Source organism: Pan troglodytes, chromosome 9 (genome assembly GCF_028858775.2).
Source record: "Pan troglodytes isolate AG18354 chromosome 9, NHGRI_mPanTro3-v2.0_pri, whole genome shotgun sequence".
NCBI classification, from domain to species: domain Eukaryota; kingdom Metazoa; phylum Chordata; class Mammalia; order Primates; family Hominidae; genus Pan; species Pan troglodytes.
Genome location: NC_072407.2, coordinates 32,206,723 through 32,222,953, shown reverse-complemented (window position 1 = coordinate 32,222,953; position 16,231 = coordinate 32,206,723). Strand labels below are relative to the sequence as shown.

The following is a 16,231-nucleotide window of genomic DNA, read 5'->3' as shown; positions in this document are numbered from 1 at the left end:
TAAAGAAGAAAAGAGAGAAGAATCAAATAGATGCAATAAAAAATGATAAAGGGGATATCACCACCGATCCCACAGAAATAAAAACTACCATCACAGAATACTACAAACACCTCTACACAACTAAACTAGAAAATCTAGAAGAAATGGATAAATTCCTCATCACATACAGCCTCCCAAGACTAAACCAGGAAGAAGTTGAATCTCTGAATAGACCAATAACAGGAGCTGAAATTGAGGCAATAATTAATAGCTTACCAACCAAAAAAAGTCCAGGACCAGACAGACTCACAGCCTAATTCTACCAGAGGTACAAGGAGAAGCTGGTACCATTCCTTCGAAAACTATTCCAATCAATAGAAAAAGAGGGAATCCTCCCTAACTCATTTTATGAGGCCAGCGTCATCCTGATACCAAAGCCGGGCAGAGACACAACAAAAAAAGAGAATTTTAGACCAATATCCTTGATGAACATCGATGCAAAAATCCTCAATAACATACTGGCAAACCAAATCCAGCGACACATCAAAGAGCTTATCCACCATGATCAAGTGGGCTTCATCCCTGGGATGCAAGGCTGGTTCAATATATGCAAATCAATAAATGTAATCCAGCATATAAACAGAACCAACGACAAAAACCACATGATTATCTCAATACATGCAGAAAAGGACTTTGGCAAAATTCAACAGCCCTTCATGCTAAAAACTCTCAATAAATTAGGTATTGATGGGACGTATCTCAAAATAATAAGAGCTATTCATGACAACCCCACAGCCAATATCATACTGAATGGGCAAAAACTGGAAGCATTCCCTTTGAAAACTGGCACAAGACAGGGATGCCCTCTCTCACTACTCCTATTCAACATAGTGTTGGAAGTTCTGGCCAGGGCAATCAGGCAGGAGAAGGAAATAAAGGGTATTCAATTAGGAAAAGAGGAAGTCAAATTGTTCCTGTTTGAAGATGACATGATTGTATATCAAGAAAACCCCATCGTCTCAGCCCAAAATCTCCTTAAGCTGATAAGCAACTTCAGCAAAGTCTCAGGATACAAAATCAATGTACAAAAATCACAAGCATTCTTATACACCAACAACAGACAAACACAGAGCCAAATCATGAGTGAACTCCCATTCACAATTGCTTCAAAGAGAATAACACACCTAGGAATCCAACTTACAAGGGATGTGAAGCACTTCTTCCAGGACAACTACAAACCACAGCTCAAGGAAATAAAAGAGGATACAAACATATGGAAGAACATTCCATGCTCATGGGTAGGAAGAATCAATATCGTGAAAATGGCCACACTATCCAAGGTAATTTATAAATTCAATGCCATCCCCATCAAGCTACCAATGACTTTCTTCACAGAATTGGAAAAAACTACTTTAAAGTTCATATGGAACCAAAAAAGAGCCCACATTGCCAAGTCACGCTAAGCCAGAAGAACAAAGCTGGTAGCATCAAGCTACCTGACTTCAAACTACACTACAAGGCTACAGTAACCAAAACAGCATGGTACTGGTACCAAAACAGAGATATAGACCAAAGGAATCGAACAGAGCCCTCAGAAATAATGCCGCATATCTACAACTGTCTGATCTTGGACAAACCTGACAAAAACAAGAAATGGAGAAAGGATTCCCTATTTAATAAATGGTGCTGGGAAAACTGGCTAGCCACATGTAGAAAGCTGAAACTGGATCCCTTCCTTACACCTCATACAAAAATTAATTCCAAATGGATTAAAGACTTAAATGGTAGACCTAAAACCATAAAAACCCTAGAAGAAAACCTAGGCAATACCATTCAGGACATAGGCATGGGTAATGATTTCATGTCTAAAACACCAAAAGCAATGGCAACAAAAGCCAAAATTGACAAATGGGATCTAATTAAACTAAAGAGCTTCTGCACAGCAAAAGAAACTACCATCAGAGTGAACAGGCAACCTACAGAATGGGAGAAAATTTTTGCAACCTACTCATCTGACAAAGGGCTAATATCCAGAATCTACAATGAACTCAAACAAATTTACAAGAAAAAAACAACCCCTTCAACAAGTGGGCAAAGGATACGAACAGACACTTCTCAAAAGAAGACATTTATGCAGCCAAAAGACACATGTAAAAATGCTCATCATCACTGGCCATCAGAGAAATGCAAATCAAAACCACAATGAGATACCACCTCACACCAGTTAGAATGGCAATCATTAAAAAGTCAGGAAACAACAGGTGCTGGAGAGGATGTGGAGAAATAGGAACACTTTTACACTGTTGGTGGGACTGTAAACTAGTTCAACCATTGTGGAAGTCGGTGTGGCGATTCCTCAGGGATCTAGAACTAGAAATACCATTTGACCCAGCAATCCCATTACTGGGTATATACCCTAAGGATTATAAATCATGCTGCTATAAAGACACATGCATACGTATGTTTATTGTGGCACTATTCACAATAGCAAAGACTTGGAACCAACCCAAATGTCCATCAATGATAAACTGGATTAAGAAAATGTGGCACATATACACCATGGAATACTATGCAGCCATAAAAAAAGATGAGTTCATGTCCTTTGTAGGGACATGGATGAAGCTGGAAACCATCATTCTCAGCAAACTATCACAAGGACAGAAAACCAAACACCGCATGTTCTCACTCATAGGTTGGAGTTGAACAATGAGAACACCTGGACACAGGAAGGGGAATAGCATACACTGGGGCCTGTTGTGGGGTGGGGGGAGGGGGGCGGGATAGCATTTGGAGATATACCTAATGTAAATGATGAGCTAATGGGTGCAGCACAGCAACATGGCACATGTATACATATGTAATAAACCTGCATGTTGTGCACATGTACCCTAAAACTTAAAAGTATAATAAAAAAAAGAAGTTTCTCACTACTAGATTGTGTATATAGTCTCTCCAATTTTCTCATAGAACTTGTATATTCAAATTTTCACCATTTTTTCACACCATCTAGAAGTTATTCTTGAATCCAAATTATAAAATGGGTCTATTTTACTTTCTTCAAGTCTGACAGGCATTGTAACAGCATCATTTTTTAATTATCCACCATTTTCTCAATGAATTAAAATATTTTAATCTTCAATTAAATGCCTTTATTTAGCAGATCAATTTTTGGATTATTTCCTCCATTAATCCACTTGCCTATTCTTGTATCAATATTGTATTGATTCATTACAGTGATTTTATAGTGTAATCTTATATCTAGTAAGGCAGGTTTCCTCTTACTTTTTAATTCAAAAAACATCTTGTCACTTTTTGCCCCATACAAACTAAGGATCACATCATCCAAATTTAAAAAACAAAGTAATTTACATGTACAATACATGTATATATTAATTTAGGGAGCATTAACTCTTTTCATTTGTATTCTTTCTGATCTGTCTATCCTTCCATGCATGCATCCATCCATCCACCCATCTTGAGACAGGATCTTGCTCTGTCACCAAGGTTGGAGCGCAATGTCGTGACTACAGCCCACTGCATTCTCAACCTCCTGAGTACCACCACAGCCTCCTGAGTACCTGGGACTACAGGTGCACACCACCATTTCTCTGTAAGAAATGGTGTCTCACTATGTTGCCAGGACTGGTCTCTTAACTCCTGAGCTCAAGAGATCCTCCTGCTTTGGCCTCACAAAGTGGTGAGGTTGCAGGTATGATCCTCTTCGTTCCATCCTCTTTTTATAATATTAATTCTCTCTACCTCAAAAGAAATATGTCTTCCCTTTTGTTCAAATCTTCTTGTATGCCCTTCAAAAACATTATAGTTTTCTTTAACTTGGAAGTGTGCTCTTTGTTAAATTTATTACTAAATATTTTATACAATTTTAGGAGCTGTTGTGAATAGAATATTTTTTCCCATTTCCCTTTCTAGGTACTGTTGGGGCTCAGAAAACAATAGCCCCAAGTGAAGGCCTAAGAAGCAGACTTAGAAGCAAAGTTACCTTCTGACCACCTCTTTCCCTGCTGTCTCTCATTCTCCTCAGAGGCGAGCCACACTAGATTCCCTCTTCTCCAACGTGGGTCATAGAAACCAGAACCCCTTTCCTCCAAAGCCAGCTTTAAAGCCTAAAATATTACTCTAACCTCCCCTATAGAAACCAGAACCTTTTTTCTCCAAAGCCAGCTTCAAAGCCTAAAATATTAATCTAACTTCCCCCACTTCTTTCTGTGTAATAGAATAAATGGCCATAAAGAAATTAAGACCCTCATTCACAGGGGTCCTACCTTCACACCCAGCAAAAAGGAATGTTGCATAGAGAGGCCTTACTGAGTTCCCCCAACTCAGTCAGTTAGCATTAGACCATATATCCTTTTTGTCCAATCATAGTTCTACATGCTCTCCATACTTTATTGAATTTAAGCATAAAAAATGGATAGTTCTCTCTATATCTTTGCATCTTCTTTCTGAAGGCTCCTATGCCATGTAAAACTATGTCAAATAAATTTGTTATTCTTTTCTCTTGTCAACCTCTCTTTGTTATAGGGGTATCAGCTGTGACCCTTATGCTGGAAAGGAAAGGGCTTACTTCCTTGTTGTCCCTAGAGTTCTTCTATTCTGAATAGAGTTTTAAATTTTTAGCTAAACATCTTATCATCTTACTAATTTTATAAGTATTTGGGGTTTTTAACTATTCGGTAGATCATTGTAAGAAGAATATTCTAACCTTGCTTTAGCCTTTGTCAGACCTTCAAAAAATATTGAGAAATACTATTTTTAGAAGTTAAATCCTATTTACATCCTAATTTTATCTTAAATAGTTATAGTACTTCACATTTTAGGAAAATAATTACTGCTTGTCCTTGATTGAGAATATTTTACATTTAAGTAGTTTCCTTATATTTAACAGAAATTTAAATAAGAATAGCTAGCTGATTATTGTCATGCTTATCAACCTATCATTGATTAACTACCTGACATGGAACATCTCATCTTCATGAAATAAACTTCATTAGGCCATGGGTATTACTGTTTTAATTAAATAACAGGTGAATTAGATATACTAGTATTTCCTTTTCAATTTTTGTATTTCTATACTTCAGCAAACTTAGACCTTTTTCCTTTTTATACTATCTCTATCAAGATTTGGTATTAGGCCAGGCATGGTGGCTCATGCCTATAATCCCAGTCCTTTGGGAGGCTGAGGTGGGATGATCACTTGAGCTCAGGAGTTCAAGACCAGCCTGGGCAACATAGAGAGACCTCATCTCTACTAAAAATAAAAAATTAGACAGGTGCATACCTGTAGTCCCAGCTACTTGAGAGGCTGAGGCAGAAGGGTCACTTGAGCCCAGGAAGCAGAGGCTGCAGTAAGCTATGATGGCATCACTGCACTCCAGCCTGGGCAACAGAGTGAAAACTTGTCTCCAATAAAAAAAAGATGGGTATTAAAATCATGCTAAATTCATAATGTTAACTGAAATAACTTTCCAAATTTACCATGGTCAGGATTAGTGTAAAAGGTATTGCTTTGGCCGGGCGTGGTGGCTCACGCCTGTAATCCCAGCACGTTGGGAGGCCGAGGTGGGCGGATCATGAGGTCAGGAGATCGAGACCATCTTGGCTAACACGGTGAAACCCCGTCTCTACTAAAAATACAAAAAATTAGCCAGGCGCGGTGACAAGCGCCTGTAGTCCCAGCTACGCGGGAGGCTGAGGCAGGAGAATAGTGTGAACCCGGGAGGCAGACCTTGCAGTGAGCCGAGATAGCGCCACTGCAGTCTGGCCTGGGTGAAAGAGCTAGACTCCGTCTCAAAAAAAAAAAAAAAAGAAAAAAAGGCATTGCTTTTTCCTATTTTTTTTTTTTTTTTTTAAGAATTAGATAACTGCAAATCCATTTGGTCAGGGTCAGTTACCTTCTAATTTCTATTACGGTAATGACATTCAAATTTTGTAACTATTAATCAAGTTTTAATAATTTATATTTTATTAGGATATCATTCATTTCATCTAGGTTTTGCAAGTTACCAGAGAATTGCAGTTTTATTATCTTATGATGAACTTATCTTGTGTCTATGGTTGGTCTTCCCTCTTAATCTTAATCACACTTTTTGTCTCTAGAAATCAGGTTCAAAAGTGATTTTGCTATTTTCAAAGACTGATCTCTTGTGATCTCTTTATCCTTAATTTTTTTTCTTCTTTTTTTGTTTATACTTTCCTTGATTCTAGCTTTTATCTGTACTAATTCCTTCTTCTTGGCTTACTCTGATTTGTTTCCTTGTTCTTATCTAATTTATTATGTTTGACAAAGAAATCATTTTGTCAATGAAGTAAAAAAAGTCTCAAGATTTGAGCCAAGGCAGTAATATTTAATAAAATGAGGCTAGGGATTGGAATACATGTCGCAGGTCTGTCCCCATAAAGTCACTTATGCCTTTTAGCAAATCACTTCATCTATCTGGCTAATAGTTTCCACATCTATAAACTGAAAAGAATATATAGCCTGATAGTTCCTGTTAGGTTAAAAAAAATTACACATGGTAAAATTTGTAAACTTTAAGCTACATTTGAGAAAGTGGGGTGTTTAAAGGAATAAGAGCCATTGAAATCACTGGATTGGGAATCATTGCCTTAAGAAACAACAATATCTTACAAGAATTCAGTTTTTCTATGACAGTAAAGTATGACTGGCCCTCCTTATCTGTGGATTCCACATCAATTGATTCAACTAACTGCAGATCATAAAAAAAGACATGTGCATCTGTATTGAACATGTACAAAACTTTTTTTTCTTGTCACTATTCCCTAAACAATAAAGTATAACAACTGTTTAAACAGCATTTACTTTGTATTAGGTAAGTAACTTAGAGATGATTTAAACTATATGGGAGGATGTGTGTAGGTTATATGCACATACTGAACCATTTTATATAAGGGAATTGAGCATCCATGGATTTTGGTATCCACTTCTCCTCAGGTACAAAGGAACTGCTGTATAAAAGAGGCCTATACTTCATGAATGTTCACGTCATAACCAAGTGAACTCATACAACGTTTCGCAAACATGAATGCTCTAATAAAACATCTTCTTAAAGAAGGCGCATCTAAGTTACACTGCAGAAGACAGATAGATTTAAAATATTAAAAATTAGTACCATGTCATTAAATCACGTCTTCATATTATTCTTGGAAGAAATGAAATAATCTGCAGTCAAATGGTAGGTTTCAGGGACTCCATAAATCCTATGATCTTGTAAACAAAAGCTTATGTGTATTTATTTATAGTTTTATGGGAAGAGTTAATCACATTCATTAGATTTGCAAAGAGTTTGGGACCAGAAAGAGGCTGTAAATACTATTCTAGATGACGAATTAAACTTTCTATTCTTAGTGTCTGATTAAACTTTTCCATGGTCATACTTTTCGAACTTCACCAAAGAGACCATTTTGTTGTTGAATAGCTACAACTAGTAAAAACTCTAGTCCACATCAAGTCAAAACTTCAACTTTTGATGTGAACTACAGTTCACATCAAGTCAAAATTACCTCTCAAGTTCCCATCTATTTTCTTGACTCCAGTGTCTGATGAATGACAGAATAAGACAATTTCCCATTCCTGAAAACAGCCCTTTATGTATTTGGAGAGAGCCATCTTAGCTCCAAGATATTTTTCTCTTTTAAAATGATGGCTTTAAACAACATACCATGTAAACTCTACTCCCTAATTCAAAATGTTTCTTTAAAGGCAGATGGTTTTACCACTCATTCATATAATATTTTATATTTTTAAAAAGTTCTTTAGTTATACATCACTTTTTCTGATAGAAGGAAGGATCACTCTAGATTTACTTGTGAATTTCAGAAAATTCAAAGGAAACAAGTATATTATGTTGATGTATATGTCCTCATGAGTTCTACAGAATTCTCACATACTTATTTACTCTGCTAAATTCTTAGAAATAAACTCATAAAAATGTTTAAAAATTATTTTTTGACTATGAGTTATTGTCAAAACTCATTTTTTGTGGATGGATTCCAAAACACTTTCAATCTTGTAGGTGGAAGACATTTTGTATTTCTTTTTATGGATTCAGAAACGATAACTGGAAAACAGCATTACTTTAAGTGGTACTAAAAACATCACTTACATTAATTCTTTTTGGGGAAAAAAGAAGAAAATATTTACTGGAGTAAAATATAGCCCATGCAAAGCAGAACAAATTCCAAGGTGGTAAACCAAGCTCTGTAAAACTAAGAACCAAAATCAAATAAATATGCAAGGGTATTACTTACGGATACAACTCTGAAAGATGTTCAGCTAATGCATAAGCTGTTGGGTCTCTGTCCAAGGCATAGAGAACAATATCTGACTCCTTCTGCAGAATGGCTTTTGTGTGCCCTCCCGAACCAAATGTCATATCTAGAAAAATCTAGCAAACACAGAAAAAGAAAATTACAACTTAGCATAAACAAAACTTATTCTTGACAACTATCTCAATTTCTAGAAGCAAACAATGATTTTCAGACTTGACAGTAAATAGGAAAATAATTACAATAGTTGTGCCTATAGTTGAATTTGTTACATGTGAGATCTGGCTCAATTATGAGTGATAAGTCTAAAAGAACTGATCAGACTATCAGTAAAATAACCTCTAACACAGACTGGCTAATTCAAGACAAATTTATATTTCTCTCTATAAGGTCAAACTGGTCATACTGTTGTGCCCCCAGCTCTTTAACACTTCCCAGCATCCAGCTGGTAATAACATTTTCAATAATTTCTCATTTAGAGATGACTTACAATTAGTGTGGCTCATTTTATCTCAATTTCTCTTAAAGCTTTCTATGAAAATGATACTCAAGAACAGAAAGACAGAGAGAGAGAATAAACATCCCTAATAATAAATAGGCACAGGACAAATCAGATAAAATCTGGAAAACTGACAAACTTACAGATTGTATCTGTAATAATAAAATAACAAATATTAACTGAGAAGAAAAAAAAAATGCTTTTCAAGTCAAAATACCTAGGGTAAACTCTAGGTTTGACACAAAGTATCTATGTCTTTGGGATAGTTACTTAAAGTCGCAAAATTCCAGTGTCTTCAGCGGTTAAAAAAAAAATGAAGAAGAAAAGAAGATACCATCACCACCTGCCTAATTGTTAAGGTAACATATCATTTCTCGTGTAAATCAAAACATTTTTAAGAGTGAAACATTTCCCAGTAATAATTTTGCCAGGACAACATGATAGGATGTACTTAAGTACAAATCACTCAATGCTTGGCTCATTCCAGATATACAGTATGGTTAATTGAATCTGAATCTATTTCTTGGCTATTTTATTTGGCCACACTCTAAAGAGAATAGTCACGTCACAGTTGAGCAAGCAACCAGACCTGGATCATAAGAAACATATGTGTGTACAAGTTAGTTGATTGTAACTAGTTTGCAAGTCAAGACATTCTCCACATATTCCCTCAAAGTTATGCTCTTAGTTTAATGGGACCTTTCAGTAAACTTCATTGGTGTTATGAAAATAAAACAATTACTCTAATAATATTGACTACAATGACAAATAACATAAGTCTACTGGCTAGATTTAAAAATATCTAAACATACAATTTTCCTAAAGTTCATGTGCATAGTACATAACAAGGGAAATTCCTGTCATGGATTTGAATATATTTCCCTGCTCTGAATGTTTCCACTTATTTCAGGGACAGTGGTCAGAAATTGGGCATGCAATTATGGTTTGATTTTTTGGCTCGTATCTACCACGCTAAGTCCCATCCGCTGATCAAGTCCTCATAAAAGTTAGCCTGCTACTGAAAGAATGACATGGAGGAAATCGTCTGATCAAAACTGGAGGATGGACACAAAATATAAAACGATGTAAATGTGGTGAAAATGTACAAGCAATGCTTTTTAACACAAATGTTGTAGTGTGACTTAACTTTGTACTTCTATCACTATCACCATAAAAGGCATGGCTAAATATATTTTTCACCATTTTAAACAATATCTTTTTATTTATAGAAACACTTAAATCTCAAGATCAAATAATTTCCTTTGCCAGTCACTTATTTTACACATCTATGAATTGGCAAAAATCTTCCACTATGCATTACATCAATTTGAAAATTTTAAGAAGTTCAACATGATTTAACCAAAGAATTTTTTCCAAGGCAAAACCATAAACTACTTCCTTGTCATGGGATCAATACCTAGACTTGCTGTAACTATAGATTTAAACTAAAAGTAGATTAAATAAAACAATTTAGATACGATTACCCTTATTCTGAGACAAGAAAGTCCCAATCAATACTTAAAGAAAAATCATCATCATTAGCAATATTCTGAAAAATGTGAGTGATTATAATTTACATGATTATTTTTAATGTATCATGATTATGCCCTTGTAGATGTACTGACAATCAAGAAAGTTTCCACAGGGGAAAAAAAAATCTATTACTACCAGTCAAGTGTAACACAGAAAGCAAAAACTGGCAGACGAACAGAATTTATGAAACTAGAAGGGAAACCCATCATATGTCCTGAGTTAATACGTGACTGGAGCCATCAACTCTCATTTTTACAATTCTAATATTCATTGTTCATCACATGTAATAGTGACATCTAGGCCTCATGAGCCAACCAGCACCACAATTGAAAAGGGAGCCAATTAGTTTACCCCTTCTTCTAGGTCACTAACATAAGACCACAGTTTAAAATCTGTAGGAGTTGCAAATAAAAAAAGCAACTGAATAATAATAAGAGACTTTAACACCCCACTGTCAACACTAGACAGATCAATGAGACAAAAAGTTAACAAGGATACTCAGGAATTGAACTCAGCTCTGCACCAAGCGGACCTAATAGACATCTACAGAACTCTCCACCCCAAATCAACAGAATATACATTTTTTTCAGCACCACACCACACCTATTCCAAAATTGACCACATACTTGGAAGTAAAGCTCTCCTCAGCAAATGTAAAAGAACAGAAATTATAACACACTGTCTCTCGGACCACAGTGCAATCAAACTAGAACTCAGGATTAAGAAACTCACTCAAAACCACTCAACTACATGGAAACTGAACAACCTGCCTCTGAATGACTATGGGGTACATAACGAAATGAAGGCAGAAATAAAGATGTTCTTTGAAACCAACGAGAACAAAGACACAACATACCAGAATCTCTGGGACACATTCAAAGCAGTGTGTAGAGGGAAATTTATAGCACTAAATGCCCACAAGAGAAAGCAGGAAAGATCAAAAACTGACACCCTAACATCACAATTAAAAGAACAAGAAAAGCAAGAGCAAACACATTCAAAAGTTAGCAGAAGGCAAGAAATAACTAAAATCAGAGCAGAACTGAAGGAAATAGAGACACAAAAAACCCTTCAAAAAATTAATGAATCCAGGAGCTGGTTTTTTGAAACGATCAACAAAATTGATAGACTGCTAGCAAGACTAATAAAGAAGAAATGAGAGAAGAATCAAATAGATGCAATAAAAAATGATAAAGGGGATATCACCACAGATCCCACAGAAATACAAACTACCATCAGAGAATATTACAAACACCTCTACGCAAATAAACTAGAAAACCTAGAAGAAATGGATAAATTCCTTGACACATACACCCTCCCAAGACTAAACCAGGAAGAAGTTGAATCTCTGAATAGACCAATAACAGGATCTGAAACTGTGGCAACAGTCAATAGCTTACCAACGAAAAAGAGTCCAGGACCAGATGGATTCATAGCCGAATTCTACCAGAGGTACAAGAAGGAATTGGTACCATTCCTTCTGAAACTATTCCAATCAATACAAAAAGAGGGAATCCTCCCTAACTCATTTTATGAGGCCAGCATCATCCTGATACCAAAGCCGGGCAGAGACACAACAAAAAAAGAGAATTTTAGACCAATATCCTTGATGAACGCTGATGCAAAAATCCTCAATAAAATACTGGCAAACCGAGTCCAGCAGCACATCAAAAAGCTTATCACACCATGATCAAGTGGGCTTCATCCCTGGGATGCAAGGCTGGTTCAACATATGCAAATCAATAAATGTAATCCAGCATATACACAGAACCAAAGACAAAAACCACATGATTATCTCAATAGATGCAGAAAAGGCCTTTGACAAAATTCAACAGCCCTTCATGCTAAAAACTCTCAATAAATTAGGTATTGATGGGACGTATCTCAAAATAATAAGAGCTATCTATGACAACCCCACAGCCAATATCATACTGAATGTGCAAAAACTGGAAGCATTCCCTTTGAAAACTGGCACAAGACACGGATGCCCTCTCTCACCACTCCTACTCAATATAGTGTGGGAAGTTCTGGCCAGGGCAATTAGGCAAGAGAAGGAAATAAAGGGTATTCAATTAGGAAAAGAAGAAGTCAAATTGTCCCTGTTTGCAGATGACATGATTGTATATCTAGAAAACCCCATTGTCTCAGCCCAAAATCTCCTTAAGCTGATAAGCAACTTCAGCAAAGTCTCAGGATACAAAATCAATATACAAAAATCACAAGCATTCTTATACACCAATAACAGACAAACAGAGAGACAAATCATGAGTGAACTCCCATTCACAATTGCTTCAAACAGAATAAAATACCTAGGAATCCAACTTAAAAGGGACGTGAAGGACCTCTTCAAGGGGAACTACAAACCACTGCTCAATGAAATAAAAGAGGATACAAACAAACGGAAGAACATTCCATGCTCATGGGTAGGAAGAATCAATATCGTGAAAATGGCCACACTATCCAAGGTAATTTATAGATTCAATGCCATCCCCATCAAGCTACCAATGACTTTCTTCACAGAATTGGAAAAAACTACTTTAAAGTGCATATGGAACCAAAAAAGAGCCCACATCGCCAAGTCATTCCTAAGCCAAAAGAACAAAGCTGGAGGCATCACGCTACCTGACTTCAAACTATACTACAAGGATACAGTAACCAAAACAGCATGGTACTGGTAGCAAAACAGAGATATAGATCAATGGAACAGAACAGAGCCCTCAGAAATAACGCCACATATCTACAACTATCTGATCTTTGACAAACCTGAGGAAAACAAGCAAAGGGGAAAGGATTCCCTATTTAATAAATGGTGCTGGGAAAACTGGCTAGCCACATGTAGAAAGCTGAAACTGGATCCCTTCCTTACATCTTATACAAAAATTAATTCAAGATGGATTAAAGACTTAAATGTTAGACCTAAAACCATAAAAACCCTAGAAGAAAACCTAGGCATTACCACTTAGGACATAGGCATGGGCAAGGATTTCATGTCTAAAACACCAAAAGCAATGGCAACAAAAGCCAAAATTGACAAATGCGATCTAATTAAACTAAAGAGCTTCTGCACAGCAAAAGAAACTACCATCAGAGTGAGCAGGCAACCTACAGAATGGGAGAAAATTTTTGCAATCTACTCATCTGACAAAGGGCTAATATCCAGAATCTACAATGAACTCAAACAAATTTACAAGAAAAAAACAAACAACCCCATCAAAAAGTGGGCGAAGGACATGAACAGGCACTTCTCAAAAGAAGACATTTATGCAGCCAAAAAACACATGAAAAAATGCTCACCATCACTGGCCATCAGAGAAATGTAAATCAAAACCATAATGAGATACCATCTCACACCAGTTAGAATGGCAATCATTAAAAAGTCAGGAAACAACAGGTGCTGGAGAGGATGTGGAGAAATAGGAACACTTTTACACTGTTGGTGGGACTGTAAACTAGTTCAACCATTGTGGAAGTCAGTGTGGCGATTCCTCAGGGATCTAGAACTAGAAATACCATTTGACCCAGCAATCCCATTACTGGGTATATACCCAAAGGACTATAAATCATGCTGCTATAAAGACACATGCACATGTATGTTTATTGAGGCACTATTCACAATAGCAAAGACCTGGAACCAACCCAAATGTCCATCAATGATAGACTGGATTAAGAAAATGTGGCACATATACACCATGGAATACTATGCAGCCATAAAAAGAGATGAGTTCATGTCCTTTGTAGGGACATGGATGAAATTGGAAATTATCATTCTCAGTAAACTATCGCAAGAACAAAAAAACAAACACTGCATAGTCTCACCCATAGGTGGGAATTGAACAAGGAGAACACATAGACACAGGAAGGGGAACATCACACTCTGGGGACTGTTGTGGGGTGGGGGGAGGGGGGAGGGATAGCATTAGGAGATATGCCTAATACTAAATGACGAGTTAATGGGTGCAGCACACCAGCATGGCACATGTATACATATGTAACTAACCTGCACATTGTGCACATGTACCCTAAAACTTAAAGTATAATAAAATAAAAATTACATAAAAATAAATAAATAAATATAGCAACTGGTCAATTTTTGTGGTTAACAAAGAAATGCACAGGAACAAATAAATCTGAATGTTTCAAAGTAACCCTTCTATGGATCTCATCTATACATACATTTTAAATGTATATTTTGTGCTCCAAAGACACATGGAACTTCTTTGAAATTACCTGATATAATTTATCTATAAACAAAACTCACATTTTAATACTAAGTTTATTCTGGTTATTTCACTGACAACCTGTATAATTAAGAAATCACTTGAATTCTTTAAGCCTCAATTGTTTCATCTAAGAATAAATGGGAATAAAAAGTACCTCTGTTTGTCTCACAGAGATTTATAAAGATTACCTTATATCATCATTACAATCATGAAGGAGATGTCATTAGATGTTATATACACATTTTACAAACTAACATTGCACTAAACTAGTAAGTGGCAAATGCAGGAATTGAATAGAGATGAATCTGGGCTTAAAACCTGGGTTCTTTCACATACCTCTCTGTGTCTTATTAAGTCATGAAGTCTGTATCTGCTTATTGCTTTATGGTTTACCAAGCATTGATGTTTTCCTACTTGGTCTAACAAATGCTCCGTGAGGGAATTAGACAACTGGCATTATATCCCTTTTTACAAAAAAAAAAAAAAAAAAAAGGAAAACTCAGGTGCAGAGAGAAAATATGACTTGATTAAGATCCTATTACTAGTAAATTAGGGGAAGTGAACTCTAAACTAGGTCTCGCCAACACTAAATTCTCTGCTCTTTCTGAAGAGAGAAAGAGGAAGAAAAGGCAAGAGTGATAGAAAGAACAAAAAATGTAAGACATGATTGGGGTTCAGAATCAAAATGAAAGTGAATTAAAGTAGAAAATATACAAACCAGCATTTGAGGAAAATGATTCTTGATTTCTACAATCCCCCAACTTTACCTCCAACTTAATGTGGCAGCATCAGTGCAAAACAGTAGGTGCTAAGTAATGTGATATGAATAAAGGAGCTCAGCCTCCCAAGGTAACTATGTTAAAGGTAGCAATTTTCATTTGTGCATTTGAGTCTAGAAACATTCTTCAAAATATAAGACTCATTACCACAGGACCATATAAGGTAGTTATAATTCAGCTCAAGATGTCCAACTTTTTAGAGTCATTTCACATCAATGTATTCCTAATATTGCCAATTGATTCATTAATGAATAGGTCTCTCCTAGAACACAAATAATGATCTGTTATTAACTCTTTTGCACCATGTTTTTATTTGCTGATCACTCTCCTTTACATTTGAAATGAGAAAACAAGCTTTTCTTATTTTAGGCTAGTTCTTTTTAATCAAATACAACTAAATGTCATTTTATCCCCAATGTTCTTCAAATATGGACAGACACAGACACCACATTTCACAGGTCAAAGGGACATAACAGACTATTCCAATCCCTCCTTTTACTTATGAGGAAACCAAGGCCTGGAGAGGTTACCTGGTCGCTAGTTGGGGCAAAGCTAATAGTAAAATGTAGATCCTATGTCCTTTCCACATCATGTTGTAAACTTCCCCACTGAAATTACATAATCACATTGAAATAAAAACAATTGTTTCTTCAAAAAGTTTTCTCTTTCTTAATATGAAGATAGATACATATGGAAACATTGTTCCTATACAAGGATTCCTCCAATACAGTTAAAAACAACCAGTGTTCTACCAACCTAATTTTTAAGTCTTTTAATTCAAACCTGCTAATTAAGTCTCCAAGAAAGATAATTATTTTGTATATGATTTAGTATAAATGTCCACCTATTATCTGTACCAGTTACTGATGAAGACTGACTTACTGACTGGTTATAGATTCCAATTTGATTTTGAA

At 35.9% G+C, this 16,231-nt stretch overlaps 1 protein-coding gene across 6 annotated transcripts in view; it reads right to left on the bottom strand.

Annotated features, from left to right (window-relative positions):
- METTL15 (methyltransferase like 15) overlaps positions 1 to 16,231 on the bottom strand; it is a 222,282-nt gene that overhangs the window by 114,279 nt on the left and 91,772 nt on the right. For all 6 annotated transcript variants that reach the window (XM_003312973.7, XM_063783955.1, XM_063783953.1 and 3 more), the window contains one exon: positions 8,269 to 8,405. In XM_003312973.7, coding sequence (XP_003313021.2) covers positions 8,269 to 8,405 — 137 coding nt within the window. The remainder of the gene's footprint in view (positions 1 to 8,268; positions 8,406 to 16,231) is intronic.